This window comes from Gallinula chloropus (assembly GCF_964237585.1).
Source record: "Gallinula chloropus genome assembly, chromosome: 1".
NCBI classification, from domain to species: domain Eukaryota; kingdom Metazoa; phylum Chordata; class Aves; order Gruiformes; family Rallidae; genus Gallinula; species Gallinula chloropus.
In genome coordinates this window covers 202718783-202736151 of record NC_140085.1, presented here as the reverse complement: position 1 = coordinate 202736151, position 17369 = coordinate 202718783, and the positions used below count along the sequence as shown (strand labels likewise).

The following is a 17369-nucleotide window of genomic DNA, read 5'->3' as shown; positions in this document are numbered from 1 at the left end:
GTGGCCACGAAGACAAACACCACCCTGGCCTGTATCAGGAACAGTGTAACCAGCAGGGCCAGGGAGGTGATCTTACCCCCATCCTCAGCCCTGGTAAAGCCGCACCACGAGTACTGTGTGCAGTTTTGTGTGACAGAGTATAGAAAGGACATTGAGGTCCTGGATAGGGTGCAGAGAAGGGCAACAAGGCTGATTAGGGGTCTGGAGAACAGGTCTTATGAACAGAGGCTGAGGGAGCTGGGGCTATTCAGCCTGGAGGAGGCTCTGGGAAGACCTTATCGCTCTCTACAGGAGGTTGCAGTGAGGCAGGTGTTGGCCTCTTCTCTCCAGTGACTAGTGATAGGACAAGAGAAAATGGTCTCAAGTTGTACCAGGGGAGGTTCAGATTGGACATTGGGAAAAATTTTTTCACCAAAAGAGTGGTGAAGCATTGGAACAGGCTGCTGAAGGAAGCGGTGGAATCATGGTCCCTGGAGCCCTTAAAAAAATGGGTAGATGCAGCACTTTGGGAGATGGTTTAGAGGTTATGGTGGTGTAAGGCTGAGGGTGGGACTTAATGATGTTGAAGGTCTTTTCCAACCTTGATGATTCTATGATTCCGTGACTTCCCCCTGTTTTTTTTTTGTCACCTTCTTGACTAAAAACCCCCCAAAACCAACCTTGATTCATGTAAGCTGCTTCTCTCAACCAAAATTGCTGGGCCTTTGCAAGTCAGTTTTTCCTTTCTTGCTCCTGTTAGATCTGTCAGAGGACAGCCATATTCCACTGCTGCACATCTCAGTACACATTGGCATCTTTGTTTACAGCTGTGCTACTTTAGATTAGGACTTTGGATTCATGGATTAACATTTTCCTTTATTTTTTTTCCCTATTGCTTGTCAGATCCAGTAAACTTTACAGTTCCTGGTACTGGTGAGTAAGGTCACGGATGAAAAGACGTGTTCTGGCTCAAAGAACTTGAAATGCAGGTGAAAAGAGAAACAGACGTTTTCCCACATCCATTTATTTGACTTTCTGCCTTAGCTTACTAATTGTAGGCCATTTAGTAATGTATGGAAGATTGAACACTTATGAGAACATTCTCACTTAATATAAGAATGAATCAAATCCACCAAATAAATGCATGCAATTATAAAGAGAATGTAAACAATTCCTGTTGCATACTGCCAAGAAGAAAGGGCCAGTTTCTCCAGACAGATACAGAGGCATGGAAGGTGTGATGGGAAAGACCAGAATCCTTAGCAAGTTAATTCTGAACTGTAAAAAGCAGCTGTCACCAAGGACTTGCCTACATAGGAAAATTACCATAAACGAGCATGCTTGCTACTCTGCTGAACACGTGTATACAAACATGTATGGAATACACACAGCACTCACAACCTAATTTAAATCCTGTTAATTTTCTCTGGTAGCTGTGTCCTTCAGCAGATCACTAACCTCAGCATCTCTCACTGCAATTCCCACAGGAGACAAGATAGCCAGATAGGCTGGTATATCTATTAGATATAGTTTTCTTCTGGGGAAAGGATGAGTTTAATAAACCACAAAATTTTTGCACGGAACATGCTGCTGTCCAAAAGCCACAGAACACAGCTCCAACACCTTATTCCAATCTTTGAAGCCAGGAAACAGAAGGAGTTTTACAAATTGCTAAATATTACGATGCACTTACCGTCCTGAAGAAACTTGTTTAAGTGAACCAGCACTTTCGAACAACTGGGCTCTTGCAGCCACTCTGAAAATAAAGCACCACCTTGCTTTACACTTTGCCCATTAATAAAACACACAAAGCAATTTCATTTGTAATCATGACATGGATACATTTTAAAAAACTGTTTTAATTTTTCACTTAGAGAAACAGGAAATTAAAAAGCTGAATTTAAGGGCCCATTCAACAGAATTTTTATGGGCTTAACCTAATTGGGGTCTGACTTCCACATGCTCTAGTGCCTTATTGAGTCATCCAGGGAAATCTCAACATCCTGTGTTTAAAATTATACTCACAGATGGCCAGTAGATGTATCAGAAATGCTTTTACTGCCAGTCTGTCACTACCACACTGGAACTCTGACCTGCACAGGATTCTCTGACAGAACAGCATATGAAATGACTATACTGATCCCTCCAGTTTAAATAGTGGAGAGGCTGGATGGAGTCCTGCAGTGTTTGGAGAACTTGGTGCTCTGCAAATCTTGAAATCACTTGTTCATGGGGACAGAAATTCTGGTCAAAGTCAGGATTAAAGCAAAGTTCTTTAGACTCTTAAGTTTGTGCTAAAAATTCTGAGAATCACTGACAACCTAAATCCCAGCAAACTAAATTACAACCTCTATTACTTAGAGCTATCCTCCTATGGGCATACCCTCTCCCCCAAAAGAAAACTGTTAGAAATAAACAGATATATCAACTATTTAACATGCAGCAAATGAAAAACAAAAATCAGAGCAGAAGAGGTTTTATTTCCCTTTCTCCAATTTTGGACGAATACAAATAAGATCTGATGATCTCCTTGACATAACAGCACTGAGAGTAAGTACCACCTACGCTCCTTAAAACATTAAATTCCAGACAAACAAGAGATACTACTACTAATCAGATTCCAAAGATATATTTCTTTACTATAGACCTTATCTGTAGTCTGATGAAGTCAATGGGAGTCTTTCATCTGACTTCATCAGACTTTGTGCCATGTCTCTTTTGTTTACAAGTTAAATAATTCAAAAATACAGAAATATTCAAATCAAGTATTCATGGATGCTTTTTCAACTACTTATGCCGCTCTCAGGGATCACTTTATAGTAGATAATACTGTAGCAGCACAAATCTCCAAACAGCCTTGATGACTTACACAGATCCTGGTCTTTGATATCCATTACTTGACGCAGTGTCTAATCTTAATCTCCTGCACATTTTGGGAGGCAAATCAGGGTTTGGTGGAACCTTTGGTGTATCTTTGGTATCTGTTGAAGATAAGCTCTGTATAGATCCACTGCAGCTTTTGTTACCTAAAAAAACAACCGAATTATAGGGAATATTAAACTTACTTAAGTTGTTTCACAACAGGTGTAACATGCAAAACAAAATTTCTGTTGTTCTGTTTTGTTGGGGGTTTTTTAAGATGCAAAATAAGTAGAGAAAGTACTTACTAAGAGAAGAAACAGCCTTTCAGGCAGAAAGCCAGGAGAAAAGGACCAACAGCAAAAATGAGTAAATGATATTAAACAGGCTAAAAAAAATACATCACACGTAAATAGATAGACAGTCACTAAAAAGTGACAGTAAAGCCAACATTTATAAAGTACTACAGCACAGAATGGTAGAAAAAAATCATGTTGGGAGGGATCTCAAGAAGCACAAATTCCTGATTAAAGCAGCATCCACTATGAGATCAGGCCATGTTAATTTGCAAGTGTTAATATGTCAGTACCCACAGAAACTTCATGCAATTTAAAAAAAACCTAGGGATTAATGATTATAACAATTGCTACTGTAACTTGATAAATCCATAGCTTCATAGAGTGCACTGCACACAAAAAAAGTCCTTTTAGTTGAACACAAGGCATGGCCACACGTATCCTTTAAGTTGACCTGTCTGTGGACTGCTGGCTGGTTTGCACAGACATTCTGCAAAGAAGAATTGCCTCTACTTCTGTGTTTATTCCCAAGAACAACAGACACTTAATAATGTCTGAAAAGCTGTCATCATATAAAAAGATATCAAAATACAAACCCAACACCTTTATTATGAATATTGTTATTCCATGTGTTATTGTATATTATAAATTATTGATAATTATTATTCTGTGTTATTAATACTGTTAATATAACACTAACTCATATCTGGAAGTCTTAGGAGGAACCTTGAACATTTCATGGAGGGCAGAGGGGAGAGAACTTTCTTAATCTTTCAGGGTGTTGCACACACCCTGTGTTTACCCTACCTGTGCTGGTGTTGCTTATGCTATTGGCAGCTCAGTGGTAAACTCAGCACTCACCCTCACTGGAGCTCACTGTTACAGTGCTGGCTGTTAATCTTCATAATCCAAACCACTGAAAATATACTGACTGCAAGAACATGTAACTCCTGAAGTAATTTCCACATAGCTGTCAATATAGTACAATATCACCTCTTGTACTCACAGAGGTACTGCAAAAGTTCACAGGGTTTCCAGCTATGAGCATTTAGCAGAACTGTCTACAACAAGAACCCATGTTTTTAAGCTACCTTGTTGTGTAGGGGGATTTATCTACAGTCTTATTTGGAACAGAGGCTCAGTTTAGGTGGTCTGAGGGTGTTTTTTGAAGCAGCATCCTTCTTTGAGTGAACAGGATGATTGGAGTCCTAACCTGTGCACTGAAACTGGATTCCTAAAGTTGGCTTTGCCAACTTGTGGTTGTTCTTGCACATCAGGTCTGTGTACAGGACCATTCAGCTACAAGCTTTTGTTCAAGCTAATCTACTTTCACTGCTCGGTAACAAACCGTGCAAGCAGGGTGGAAAGAAGCAGCCATTCCATCAGCAGGCTCTCAGACATACATTTCATGCCAAGGATTACCTTTTCTGTCCAGTCCTATCTCAAGTGAAGGCACTGATGGAAAAAACAAAACTAAAAAAAACCCAACAAAACAAGCCACCTTTCCTTCAGTCTCCAATTTTAGCCAATTTAAGAGATGCAGTTGTCACACCAACAAGGAGTGACAATGTTGTTATTTACCAGGTATGTTAAGCCTTGTGTTTTTTAAATTTAAATGCTAGATCAGTCAGTAACACTCATGTTGTAAGGATTCATTCCTCTAACACAGTGATAAACCACAGTTACCAACTCTCATAAACCAGCAACTTCCTTATATGTCAGCAGTCTTGATCAGGCACAGAAGGATAAAAGATACTCTAAATTCTGAGAAACATTTTTAATCTGTGTGAACCGTACAGGTAACAAACAATGGAGATACATCAGGAGCAGCTTGAATGAAAGAACATACCACAAAAAAACCCAAAACCAAACCCCAAACAACAAAAAAGATTAATGAATATCATTAGCTTTCTGAGGCAGCTCAGAAAGCAGTAAACAGTGATGTCCTAAAAGACTTTGGAAATTACCTTCAGCTGATGGAATTGATCTAAGGGAGGATGCTGAAGACCTTTTCAGCCCAGACAGACTGTAAGAACTCTTTTTGGTCAGGTCTGTTGGTGGAGAGGCATTCTCTGGTCCAGTAACAGAAGCTACACTTTGGCAGTCTGACTCCACATCTGTTTTGGTTGCATCCTCCTTTGATGAGGATTCTGGACTTGTAGTCCAGAGGCCTGAACTCTTTTGGCCATTAGAAGAAGGGGGAGAGGCAATCCATGGAATCCCTCCCGATTTCTCCCTGGGCTGTGAGGGTGTGCATTTGGTAGTGCTGTTCTGCTCGGAGGAGTGAGAAGAGAGAGACTCAATGCTGCCCATGGGAGTGCTGTCTGGGCTACTACTGTATGAGTCACCTAGGGAGGAATGAGGGGGGAGAGGGAAACAAAAAAAAAGGTCATTCCATTTTCTAACCACGTGCATTTCTCTAACATCGCCTTTCGCCCCATGTACCTGTCATCATATTCATCAATCTGTGGTTTCAGAGGCAGTGATTCTTAAGACAAAGTAGGTATCTAGCTGCCTTAAGTTTCACACATTCCTATCTTGAACCTGGAACAGCTGTATTTTGTGGATATTTTTTAGAGCTGATGAACATAACGGGCTACAGGCTAAACTCTTTGGCATGAAAGTTTGAATTTTCAAAGAACTGCTTGCAATATAAATATGCTTAGGAAATTCAACAGTTACAATGCTGCAATGTCTTTGTGGAGGAGCCAATGAGGAGAGGTGCCATGCTGGACCTTGTTTTCATCAAAAAGGAAGGGCTGTGAAGCTCAAGGGCATTCTTGGCTGCAGTTATGAAATGGTGGAGTTCAGCATCCTCAGGGCAGCAAGGAGGGCTCACAAAAAACTCACTGCCCTGGACTTCAAGAGGACAGACTTTGGCCTCTCCAGGATCTGCTTGGCAGAGTAGCACAGGACAAAGCACTGTAGGAAATAGAGGCCCAAGACAACTAGCTGGTATTCAAGAATCACCTCCTCCAAGCTCTGGAATGATGTGTCCCAACAAAGAGTAAGTCAGGCAAAAACACCTGGCAGCCTGCGTGGGTGATCAAGGAGCTCCTGAGCAAATTCAAATACAAAAAGGAAGCCTGCAGAAGGTGGAAGCAAGGGCAGGTAGCCTTGGAGGAATACAGAGAAACTGTCTGAGCAGCCAGGGATCAGGTTAGGAAAGCTAAAGCCTGGATAGAATTAAATCTGGCCAGGGACATCAAGGGCAACAAGAAAAGCTTCTATGGGTATGTCAGTGATAAAAAGAAGATGAGGGAAAATGTGGGCACCCTACAGAATGAAATGGTGAACCTGGTTACCCAGGATATGGAGAAAGCTGAGTTACTCAATGACTTTTTTGCCTCAGTCTTCACCAGAAAGGGCTCTAGACACACCACCCAAGTGGCAGAAGGCAAAGGCAGGGACTGGAAAAATGAAGAACCTCCCACTGTAGGAGAAGATCAAGTTTGAGAACATCTCAGGAACTGAAATAGGCACAAATACATGGGACCTGATGAGTTGCATCTGTGGGTCCTGAGGTAACTGGCGGATGTGTTTAGGCCACTCTCCATCGTAACTGAGAAGTTGTGGCAGTCTGGTGAAGTTCCCACTGACTGAAAGAGGGGAAACATAACCCTCATTTTTAAAAAGAGAAAAAAGGAACTCCTGGGGAAATAAAGGCCAGTCAGTCTCACCTCCGTGCCTGGCAAGATCACAGAGCAGATCCTGCAGGAAACTATGCTCAGGCACATGGGAAATAAGGAGACAATTCCTGACAGCCAACATGGCTTCATGAAGAGAATAAACTGGAACTCAGCAAATTCCATCTAAACATGAGAAAAAACTTTACTGTGAGGGAGACAGAACCCTGGGACAGGCTGTCCAGAGAGTCTTCTTCTCTGGAGATATTCGAGACCTGCCTGGACACAGTCTTGTGCAACATGCTCTAGGTGATCCTGCTTTAGCAGGGGGGTGGACTAGATTATCTCCAGATGTCCCTTCCAACCCCAACTGTTCTGTGATTCTTTGAATCTGTGAGGTAAACTTCATATAACGAACTTCTGAGTTTCAAAGAAGACTACATTTAAAATAGAATACCAAGACTACTCTAACGGATTTTTGAACACTGTATGTAATCTCAGACTTGCCTAAAACCAAACATCCTACCTCATCTGACTGAAGCAAGGAATGCAGTCATTCAGCACTACTGCTGTGACCCACAGAGTTTAAAAAGCTGATGAAAGCCCATATGTGATTCTTATAATTATTGGAATACAATACCTATTGGATATTATTCAGGAAAGTTAAAAGACCAGACATAAGGAATATAGGCAATCAGTAAGGACAAACTTACTGTCAGGATCTGCTAGGCATGGTGTGTATCTTCCTTTGGGTTTACGTGAACCTGTGGAGAGACAAATTGCTCTTGTCCTTCTTGAACCTGATCGGGACTGAGGTTGGGGAAGAGGAATATTTGGGTCTGGTGCAGTGTGGAATATCTGCATGATAAAAGGAGGAAAAAATGACATAAGCAAAAGAGGTAGTCCTACACTTCCATTATTAATCCATTTATTTTCCTCACCACTGTGCCTGAAATTAATGTTGTAATAGTGTCACACATTACAAAAGAGGAAATTCACAGAATATTAACCTTGCTCTGATCTCATTTTACAGAACCAGAATACTGAGCTGTACTTAAAACTGGTACTAAAAATATAGAAATATTTGTTTAAATAGTTTTATCTTCTAGCCCTTGTTCAGAAGTGTTTAACAGTCTAAAACTGAAAAACATCCAATAGGTACTTACTGCTAATCCTGCCCAAGAAGTAACATATTTTTTGTGTGTTATGAAAACACTGTATTTTCTCTCAGTTGCTGTGAAAGCTTTGCGTGTCGCAGAAATGTGTCATAACAGTAACTTATTACTATCCAGCTCGTCATTCAGAAACCCACTTTATTTTGCCAAAACCAGTCAAATTTGATGAGGAACATCTTTGTGTTTGGAGCATCTCCTGCTTTTTATCTTGTACATACTACTGATCAATTTTGCACTTCATTGCTGCAGAAAAATATTAAATTTTACAGGTACATGACTACTGCAATCTGGCACAGGTACACATGAGGTATTAAAGAACCCTTTGCTAATAAGTCTGGCAAGCCTGTCAGGAAAGGCAATGCAGAAGGTCCAGTAATTTGGTTGACATGCATTTGTTTCATCTGTTCTGCAATATCCAAGCCACATGCAACAGAAGTCTTGAAAGACCCTAAAAATCTTCTTAGATACTTCACTGCTCATAGACTTGGAGGATGATCAAAACAAAAAACATAACCAAAAGATTTGCAGGTTTTAATTACAGATCTTTTTTCTTACTTATTCCTCTTAATGTAGACTGAAAGTTCTACTGGGTCTCTCTTGTGGCATTCTATGGAAGGAAGTGGAATTAGTTCTGTGAAGAAGTTTTACAGGGAAAGATTGCTTGAATAAGCTACTGAAGGTACAGGAGTGTCCAATCTCCACAGGGCCAAGTGTCGTAGGTTAAATACTATGCAATGCCAAAAAAAGTCTCTGCAAGGATTTCTGGACCCTCTCTCAATAGGGCAGTTCTGGAAGAGGATGAAGTGAACAATGCAAATATATGTCCATGCCACTCACAGAAGTGGAAGAAAACAAATAGACCTCCATGGTAGAAAATACTTTAACAGACATCTTGAGATGCTCTTGAAGGACATTAATAATGTATTTGGCATTAGTGAGTAGCACATCAACACAAAAACATGTTTGTAGACAGAGAAACAGACCAAGGGTGTCTTTGTTTGTGTAGCCATGGTCTTTGTATTGAATGAGCGCGTAATTTTCTGGATGGGAAATTCAGCATTGGAAACATGGAATATGTATGTTTTGGGGTTACTGTCAAGAAGACTATCAATTTCATAGCAATTTTGAGGAGTCCCTATGAAATGTAACTGATGATACCTAGAAGTACTGTCAGTACTTACTGACCAACCAGTGGAGGGGATGCTGGTGTTGACCCAGAACTGCCCCTTAGCTGCATAACGTGGAATGGAAGAAACACAAAGTTTCCTCACTTTGTTTAGTTAGTCATCAGAGAAGGTGATATGTATCAACAAAAGGTCCCTGAAATAAAATTTCTTCTGATGATCAAAAAAAGGAGGTTGTGACTATTCTGCTGAGTTGTGAAATCAAATAGTTTTAAATAAAATAAAATTTCAGGAAGCTTTTCAGTGAAGGTGATACCTGCATTGTTAGTGACTGAAAGCAAGTGTTTGAGATTTCATGGGTTTTCCTTCTCAAGCCCTGAAATATTTCTTATTCAATGTTTCAGAACAGAATTTGAGATGGACCTTTGTTGTCACTGGTCTCTTTGGGGAAAATAAAATAAAGCAGGCAGTCACAGACATGCCTTTCTTCAAAGCAAAAGAAGTGCATGGAGAAGGTTGTGTGTTCCACAGTAATCAACTTTTAAATCACAAAGACATGATAGCCTTAAAACCTGAAACTAAAAATAAAACCTCATGTAAGAGAAATTATTTTTTTTCCTTTTGCTTTTTTACTTCACATCTTGTATCTACACAAATGAAAAATGTTACACCACACAGATTCTGCTGGGGATCCACACTGATGCTGCTCATCAAAAGAGGAACTGAAGGATACCTGGGATCTCATGACATTAAGAGGGACCAGATCTCCTCTGTGCAGCTGGAGTATTCCCAAAGGACAGCTATGGTCAGAGAGTCTGACCTGATGCACTCAGCAGAGAATCCATGCATTGACCTAGAGTGAACCTCCACACACTGCTAGCGTGAAAGATAGAGGAGCTGGGAGTAAAGTTATGACCTCATCCTGTTCCTAGATATAAGAAGGACACAGCAAACTTTGGAAAGCAACTGAAGATTCAGAGCAACTCCTCCAAAGCATGGGAGATTATGCTTTCGATCTGTACCTTGCACGGTCACAAAAGACTTGCTAAGAATACAGATCTATAGCATGGGGTGGGAAGAATGTATTCTTTCTATCAGTGACCTTTTACAAATGCTGGATTTTTTATTCTTAAGAACTTACTGATGGTAATGAAAATGAGATTTTAGTTCACACAAAACAGTCAGATAATGTCTTTCTACCTTTTCATAATGCTCTATCAGAATTTCAACGACGATATTCTGAAACTTAATGTTCATCATAGCAGCCACGGTTTCTTCTTGGGCTCTCATCAGAGTTGGTCCAAAGATAACGCCAAGGTTGGACACAGTCATTAGATTTTGCTGACTGTGTAATGATACCCTTTGAATGAACACAAAGAATATGCAATTAAACTGTTGTGCTGAACTACAATTCCAACCGGCAAAAACCTGTTGGACTACATCTTTAACAAGATCCCAAGTTCATGCCACCCCTTTAAAAACATTTTTAAGTAGAGTAAAAATAAAGTGTAGTACAACAACTATATTTCTATGAAGGCATCTATCCTGCCATAACTGAATGGATAATGAGCACATCTTCCTAGGGTAAGTATTTAAGCTCCCGATGGAATTGACAGGGAAAGGCAACTATCTTTGAAGGTCTCCACAGAGACATCCAGCCCATTTGAAGTTTAGGAGTCTTAGGGTAGACACTTCTCTCTCTCCAATAATTATACAGGAACTTAAATACTTGATGTTGGAGCGACTGAAAATATGATGTGATAATGGAGGTCAACCATATCCTTTAGCTTTCATTAAAAGAAATAAACTTGGTTACTGAAAGTACCTAAATTGTAATGGGATATCTTTATTAATATGTTGAAAACACAGGGTCAATGGGGCCAGTGAAATCATTGTTTCTGTGGTATATATAACACAAGGTGATCATAATGACAACTTCTGGCTTTAAAATATATTAGCCTTCTGTATATTCTGTTACTGCTTATTATAACTTTTCTGCTTTTTTTTTTCTGAATTTCAAATTCAGAAACTTAGTTTTTCCAATAGTTTATCACATGGCAAAATGAAAAACTATAAATCAGCAACCCTCAATGCTCCTTTTCTCTCCTTACAAATCAGATTTGCCAAATAAAAACCGTATCATCATAAATACTTCAAAATACCTGTCAGCGACTCCCCAGTCACAGCTGCACTATTGCCTCATGTCTGAGAAATATGCCAAATAAAGATTTTATAATTGCCTTAATGTTTGATTGTACTGAATCTGTTACCAAATAGAACCATCCATTGATACATTTGTTAACATTTTCCTTTCTCTTTTCATTTCTATCTGCTACCATTGCCAAGACAAGCATTTTTAGCCATTTCCTACATAACTAAAATAACTTTTAAAATTTAGACACAGTAAAATCTATAAAATACTGGAAGACTAAAAGGTAGGAGAAAATTTTATCTGCTGCTTTTCTCTGACAGCCTTCCTCAATTAGGTTTATGGAGACATCTGGTATGTTTTCTTTCCAATAATAAACTCAGATAGCTTGATTTCTTCCTAAAATGTTATACAAACATGAGAAAAAAACCCTATCTGATGTCAGTTTGGTCGCAAATAACACAAATAGTACTCCCTCACAAGGGTTAGAAAAGCAGTGACAAAAACGCTGTGAGATTTTCCCAAGGCTACTAGGGTTGTTTTGTTCAGATCAGGATCAAATCCATGTCTGGACCTGCATATTACCCTTTCTATCAGCCTCACTGTCAACAGTGGGCACTAATGATATACAGAATGAGTAGAATAGTGGAATTATCTTGATACAGAAGTGAGAAAGACTGTACAATTACCTCTATAACAAAGTAATACTACCCTCCTTTGGAGCTGAAACATTTTAGCACCCAATGTACATTGAGAATCAGGAAAGGGAAAATCACAGAATCACAGAATGCTTTGGGTTGGAAGGGACCTCAAAGATCATCTAGTTCCAACCCTCTGCCATGGGCAGGGACACCCTCACTAGGCCAGGTTGCCCAAAGCCCCATCCAAGCTGACCTTAAACACCTCCAGGGATGGTGCTTCCACAACCACTCTGGGGAATATGGGAAAGTAGTTTGTACTGGATTATAACATGAGTATAAACTGCCCAAAAATTAATATCTATCTTCTTGCATGTTTCCTATCTTGCATCATTAAATTATGGGAATAAAAAAAACCCTTTAAAAAGTTTTTCTTCAGACAGATTTGCAGAGATTGTTACCTGGAAGCCATGTCATGAAAATGATTTCCTTGTCAAAGCATGGTTTTGCCAATTACTTTGATCTGATTTTTTTCTGTAGCATACATTATGTTTGCATTAGATAACAAAAGGGAGTTTGAGAAGTCCATCAGCATTTTAATGAAAATGGAATTTTGAATTACTCAGTGCTGGGGCTGTTAGAAAAAAACTAAGGAAAAAAAAGATAACCGTGCTGCACGGTAACTGATAAGGTCTCTTACACAAACGTTGCAATCTTATATCATAAGACAGAAAGTAGTGTTTGTCCTGTGTTTGAGTTTCCTTGGTTACAAATTTGGTAGCTTGGTTAGTAAAAGGAATGGTGAGTTTAATAAGATTGTAACCAGAAAGGACTTTCTACAAAGCATTTCAAAGGCTCAATTTCTTGCAAAAGAGGAAAAAAAACCCAGGCCAGTAAATGGAACATTTCGATAGCCAATTTCCCCTGACCTAGTCCTATTGAATAGATACAGGGCAAGGTAATCATGCATTTCAGGGAGCCTTAAAGCATTCATTAAGGTGCAGTTGCTTTCTCTTCAAAATCTCTTTTTTTTTTTTTTTTTTTTTTGACATATCACCAGTAAATTTTTGACCCAGACTCCTGACTGTGACACATATGGTGTGATTAAATCATACCAAAGAATGATTTCTGCTTTAACACAGACAGATAATTAGACGAGGAAGGTTTAAAAACAAAAAGTGAGTTAGCTATCTGAAAATAACACCAAACTTCCCGTGTTTGCCTAGCTGCTGACTGAGTAAACACTGGGAGAGTATCACCTCTCTGCAGGGTGCTTTTCAGGTTTTGTTGGTTTTGTTTGGTTGGCTTTAGTACAATCTACAGCCCACAAGTCTAGATCACGTTTAATTATGCACCCTGACACAAAAGTCAAGGTAGGCAGAGGCATAAAGACCTTAAGATATGTAACTACAAAAAATATTATCCTAATTTTATAACCCCTATAGTTAAAGTATCTTCACTCTGACAGAAAAGCATACATGAAGGAACAGCTTAAAAACACACACAGGGAAAGGACGCACATTTTGAAACTTGATTTTAAATAAAGGCACAAAGAAATAGGAGGCTGGGTTGGGGTTTTTTTCCCCACATTTTCCCATTTACATAAAACTTGGCACTTTATCTGCCATTTGTGTCTCAAAAAATCTCCAGACAGCGGTAGGAAAAAGATGAGGAAGATCGAATCAGAAGAACTAATACACTCAAGAGTCTAATTTTCAATTCAATCTCATTAGAATTTCTAGCATGAACAACAGCTGGTAAATTATATGAGAAATTAGAAGGGTTGAATTGAATGTTCGGAAGAAAAGAATGGAAAGTTTTCAATATAAAACTATAAAATTAAATTTATCAGACATGAGAATTGTGCTGAAGATGGGATAGGCAACACTTAAAGAGAACAATTACAGGGAATACTACAGGCATGCTTTATTTGGAAATGCTTCTGAGGTCCTACTGAAAAAAAAGATGCCAGGAAAAGAGGTTAACAAAGAAATGCTTGCATGAAATTAATTCTGCCTAGAAGTCAGTTCCTATCTATGTATACTTCTAATTTTGGGGCTTTCAGAATAGCAGCTTTTAAAAAAATCATTAATCCTTCCTTAAAAGTTTCAACTGTTTAGAGGGTTAGGAAGTGGTAGGTATTATATTTTTTAGCTAATCAAATAACTCTGTAAGGAAGCGTAGAAGACTTGCTTTAACGTGGTTCTCTGGGTTACTCCATGTCTAACTGCCTGATCAGTTTTTGCAATGGAAGCACTCACAGCAGGTCCCTATCATGTTAGTTCTCCTGAGGCTAAGGACCTAATGGGTGAAAATAACTTATTAGGGCTAAATAATTCCCTACCAAAGAAACTTTCAAAGTTCTCACATATACAAGAGGAAGCAAAACTGCATTAGGCTCCACTGCAGACAGCTTACTGCAGGCTGTGGCTCAAGCTGTGATCAAAAAGGCAAACTAGCTGGGATGTAATGAACGGAATGCAAATCATATGGATGCCTCTTTAATGTCCTCTCCTATCTCAGTCAAGTGGGCCTTAGCTGAACAATTGCTGTCTCAGTATTCACATTCCCAGATCATGTACTAAAATGTTCAGCATCCTAAACCAGCAAATAACAATACAATTATAATGTATTATAATACAAATAATATTAAAAATTATTCAGCAAATACCATTGAAAAATGATCAAAGATTTAGTAAAACTTACATGAATAACTGAATAACTTTTGATGCAGAAACAAGATAAATTATAATGTATCAGTGGTATGTAATCATAGCCAGTGATACACAGAGAGAGAATACAAACTTGTCTTTGTTGTCTCACAGCACATGCTAAGTCTAATTCAGTGATGGCAGAAGGCCGTGAGTTCAAAGAAATGTAAAATCTTTTCCATCTGATAATTAATTCTCAGAGAAGCTGATGAAAAAAAGGGAGGTTCAGAACTGGACTCAGATATTTATATAGATATTAACAATATAAATACTGAGATTTCAAATTAGTGTTTTCAAGTGATAGTACACTTCAGAGCTGTTGGAGAGAAAACTAAGATAAAACACAAAGGACAAGTATTATCACATTAGTCTACTCTCCATTTCTGAAACAGTGTGGGACCTCGAGTCAGATTCAAAACAGTGTTTTCTATCAACCTCAGCACAGTTTTAGATGTTTCTTAAATTTAATTAGTGACAGTTCCTGTAGTAAGTAGGAACATGAGTGGAAACATTGAACAGGTTTGTTTTATACACATAGTTGTTCATCTTGGTGACTTTTTATGGTATTTTTTTATTGTGTTTCTACAATGACTATTCTTCAGCTACGCTGGAAACAGCATTTTAGAAATGAAATGTAATTCCAAGTGACAGTGTTTCAACAGAGTGTATGGATTAAGCAACACTGACAAATTTAAAGCAGAAATAATCACATCTTACAATAATAACAAAGAGAAAATTAAAAAAAATAATTACTTGACTAAGTGCTTGATAAGGATGTCCAGCATCTCTCTGTTCTTCTCTGGTAACTTATGCACAAGTGCATGCACTGCCTCAACTCTGTAGTTCTGATCATCTGACTCTGTTAAAGAGGAAACCAATATTGTTCTAGATTAGAACAAGCTATGACCACAAGCAGCACCAATGTCTGCACGCCGATACGCACGTGCATTACAAGGAGCCAAATGCAATTAGCATTTAACATGACAAGGACAATTTGATTATATTCATTAACACATTCTGAAATCTCTATTTCTAAAATTCTTGAGTGTTTTTTATTCTTATGAAGGCAAGAGGAAATGGGGAAATAACTTCAAATCCTAAACTGGAGTAGTCAGAAAAAAACCCCCTTACTATCTCTGTATCTGATTATTCCATAATTAATCCAATTTCTCAAGGCAATCTGGAAAAATGAAGGTCCCTGGATGAAAGGGATGAATGCTATAAAACAATTACCAACCCATACAAAACAAAACCATATAAATCAAGGTTCCAAATTTCATGTAGAATGCAGTCACACAGAACCTCTCAAAAGATCAGAACAAGCCACTCAACAGCTTCATCTAGTGTGACTTCTCTGCTTCGAGGGCTTGTGTGTGGCACTGCACTGTAACATACAGTGACATGGAAGAACTGAGATCACCGAATAACAGACCAAGGAGGAAACTAAAGATATTGATTGAGGGGACTAAGGGTTAGAACCAATATTGCTTTCATCAAAGTGCATTTATTGCTTTACTTACTAACAGCAACAATGAAATCTTTGTGCAGCTTGAACGTCATCAGTGGTTCTGAAAGACACCTGGTTGCAAAAAAATATTAAAAAGAAATTAAAAAACAACAAAACAACAAAAAAGCATTACTGATAATATTTTTAAGTTTTATGTGGGTGATTACAGTAGCCTTTAACATCAGCTCAATGGACATTGGTATGCCCTAAGAAACCCAATTCAGTGAGGACATGCAGCACACAACTCAGCTGTGTACCTAGTCTGAAAATCCCCGTGAGTTGAATCTGGTGCCACCATGTAAGTGAATAATGGAAATATTACCAGCACTGACTTCAGCACTGAGACTCACTGTTTTCTGGCTTCCATCCTGTCAACAGGAGTAAATCCAGCTGCAGAGCACTGCAGAGCATGCTGCAGAAGCCATCTTTTGCCCAAGAAAGGCAAACACATGATTACATGTGGGGCTGGAATTCTGATCCGAGATATCCTATATGAGTCATCCAATGAAGGGCAGACTGGGAACTGCCTTTCAGATACAAACACACAGTTACTGCTACTTCACCTTCTCATTTCACAAATACAGCATCTACAATGATCTGTGCTTCTGAAGACACATTATAAATTTCTTCAGCCAAAGCCAGTCTTTTCAATGAAGTGTACATGAGCATTCCAGTGTACATCCTAGGTGTATTTTCTAGAGCAAATAGGGATTTCTGATGTTGTCCTTTGGTAACTGACTGGTTGAGGAAATCTGGATTTTTAGAAGGCATAAAACACCCATCATATGGATTTGGTGCTTTTTATTATGTCTCCTTTGAATGTTATTTATTGAGACCAAAGAGCTATCTTTGAAGCACCATAATTCTTGAAAATTCTGCTGCTTATTAGCAAAAAGTTTAAGAGAAAATGACTATGTGGGAGGGAATTGTGTCTGTGAATACACTGACAGTGTAGGATAAAACCCTGCTTTTTTCTCAGGGATGTTTATTCTGCCCCAACCACGATGCCATGCAATCTCATGGTACACAGCTTAAGGGATTCAGAAAAGAAAGACTGAGCACAACATGCTTTGTGGTTAATGTAAGAGAAATTAAATAAAAACATGCAATTAATTAAATTCTGCCTAATTTAGGGCTATATAAGGCATGACTATTTTAATAAGGCAAAAAGTGTGTGACAAATTTTAGATTCATTATTACACATAATCACAGCAATATTATGCAAGGTAATAATATACTGAATTCTTAGCATGCTAATAGATACAAGCAATGTAACATGATAATAATAACCAAAAGATTAATGGG

At 38.6% G+C, this 17369-nt stretch overlaps 1 protein-coding gene across 1 annotated transcript in view; it reads right to left on the bottom strand.

Annotated features, from left to right (window-relative positions):
* ARHGAP42 (Rho GTPase activating protein 42) overlaps positions 1–17369 on the bottom strand; it is a gene marked incomplete at both ends in the record, with an annotated part of 167171 nt that overhangs the window by 5691 nt on the left and 144111 nt on the right. Inside the window, 7 exons of the mRNA XM_084272899.1 lie at positions 1673–1735; positions 2849–3005; positions 5102–5482; positions 7474–7618; positions 10260–10419; positions 15311–15416; positions 16078–16136. Coding sequence (XP_084129025.1) covers positions 1673–1735; positions 2849–3005; positions 5102–5482; positions 7474–7618; positions 10260–10419; positions 15311–15416; positions 16078–16136 — 1071 coding nt within the window. The remainder of the gene's footprint in view (positions 1–1672; positions 1736–2848; positions 3006–5101; positions 5483–7473; positions 7619–10259; positions 10420–15310; positions 15417–16077; positions 16137–17369) is intronic.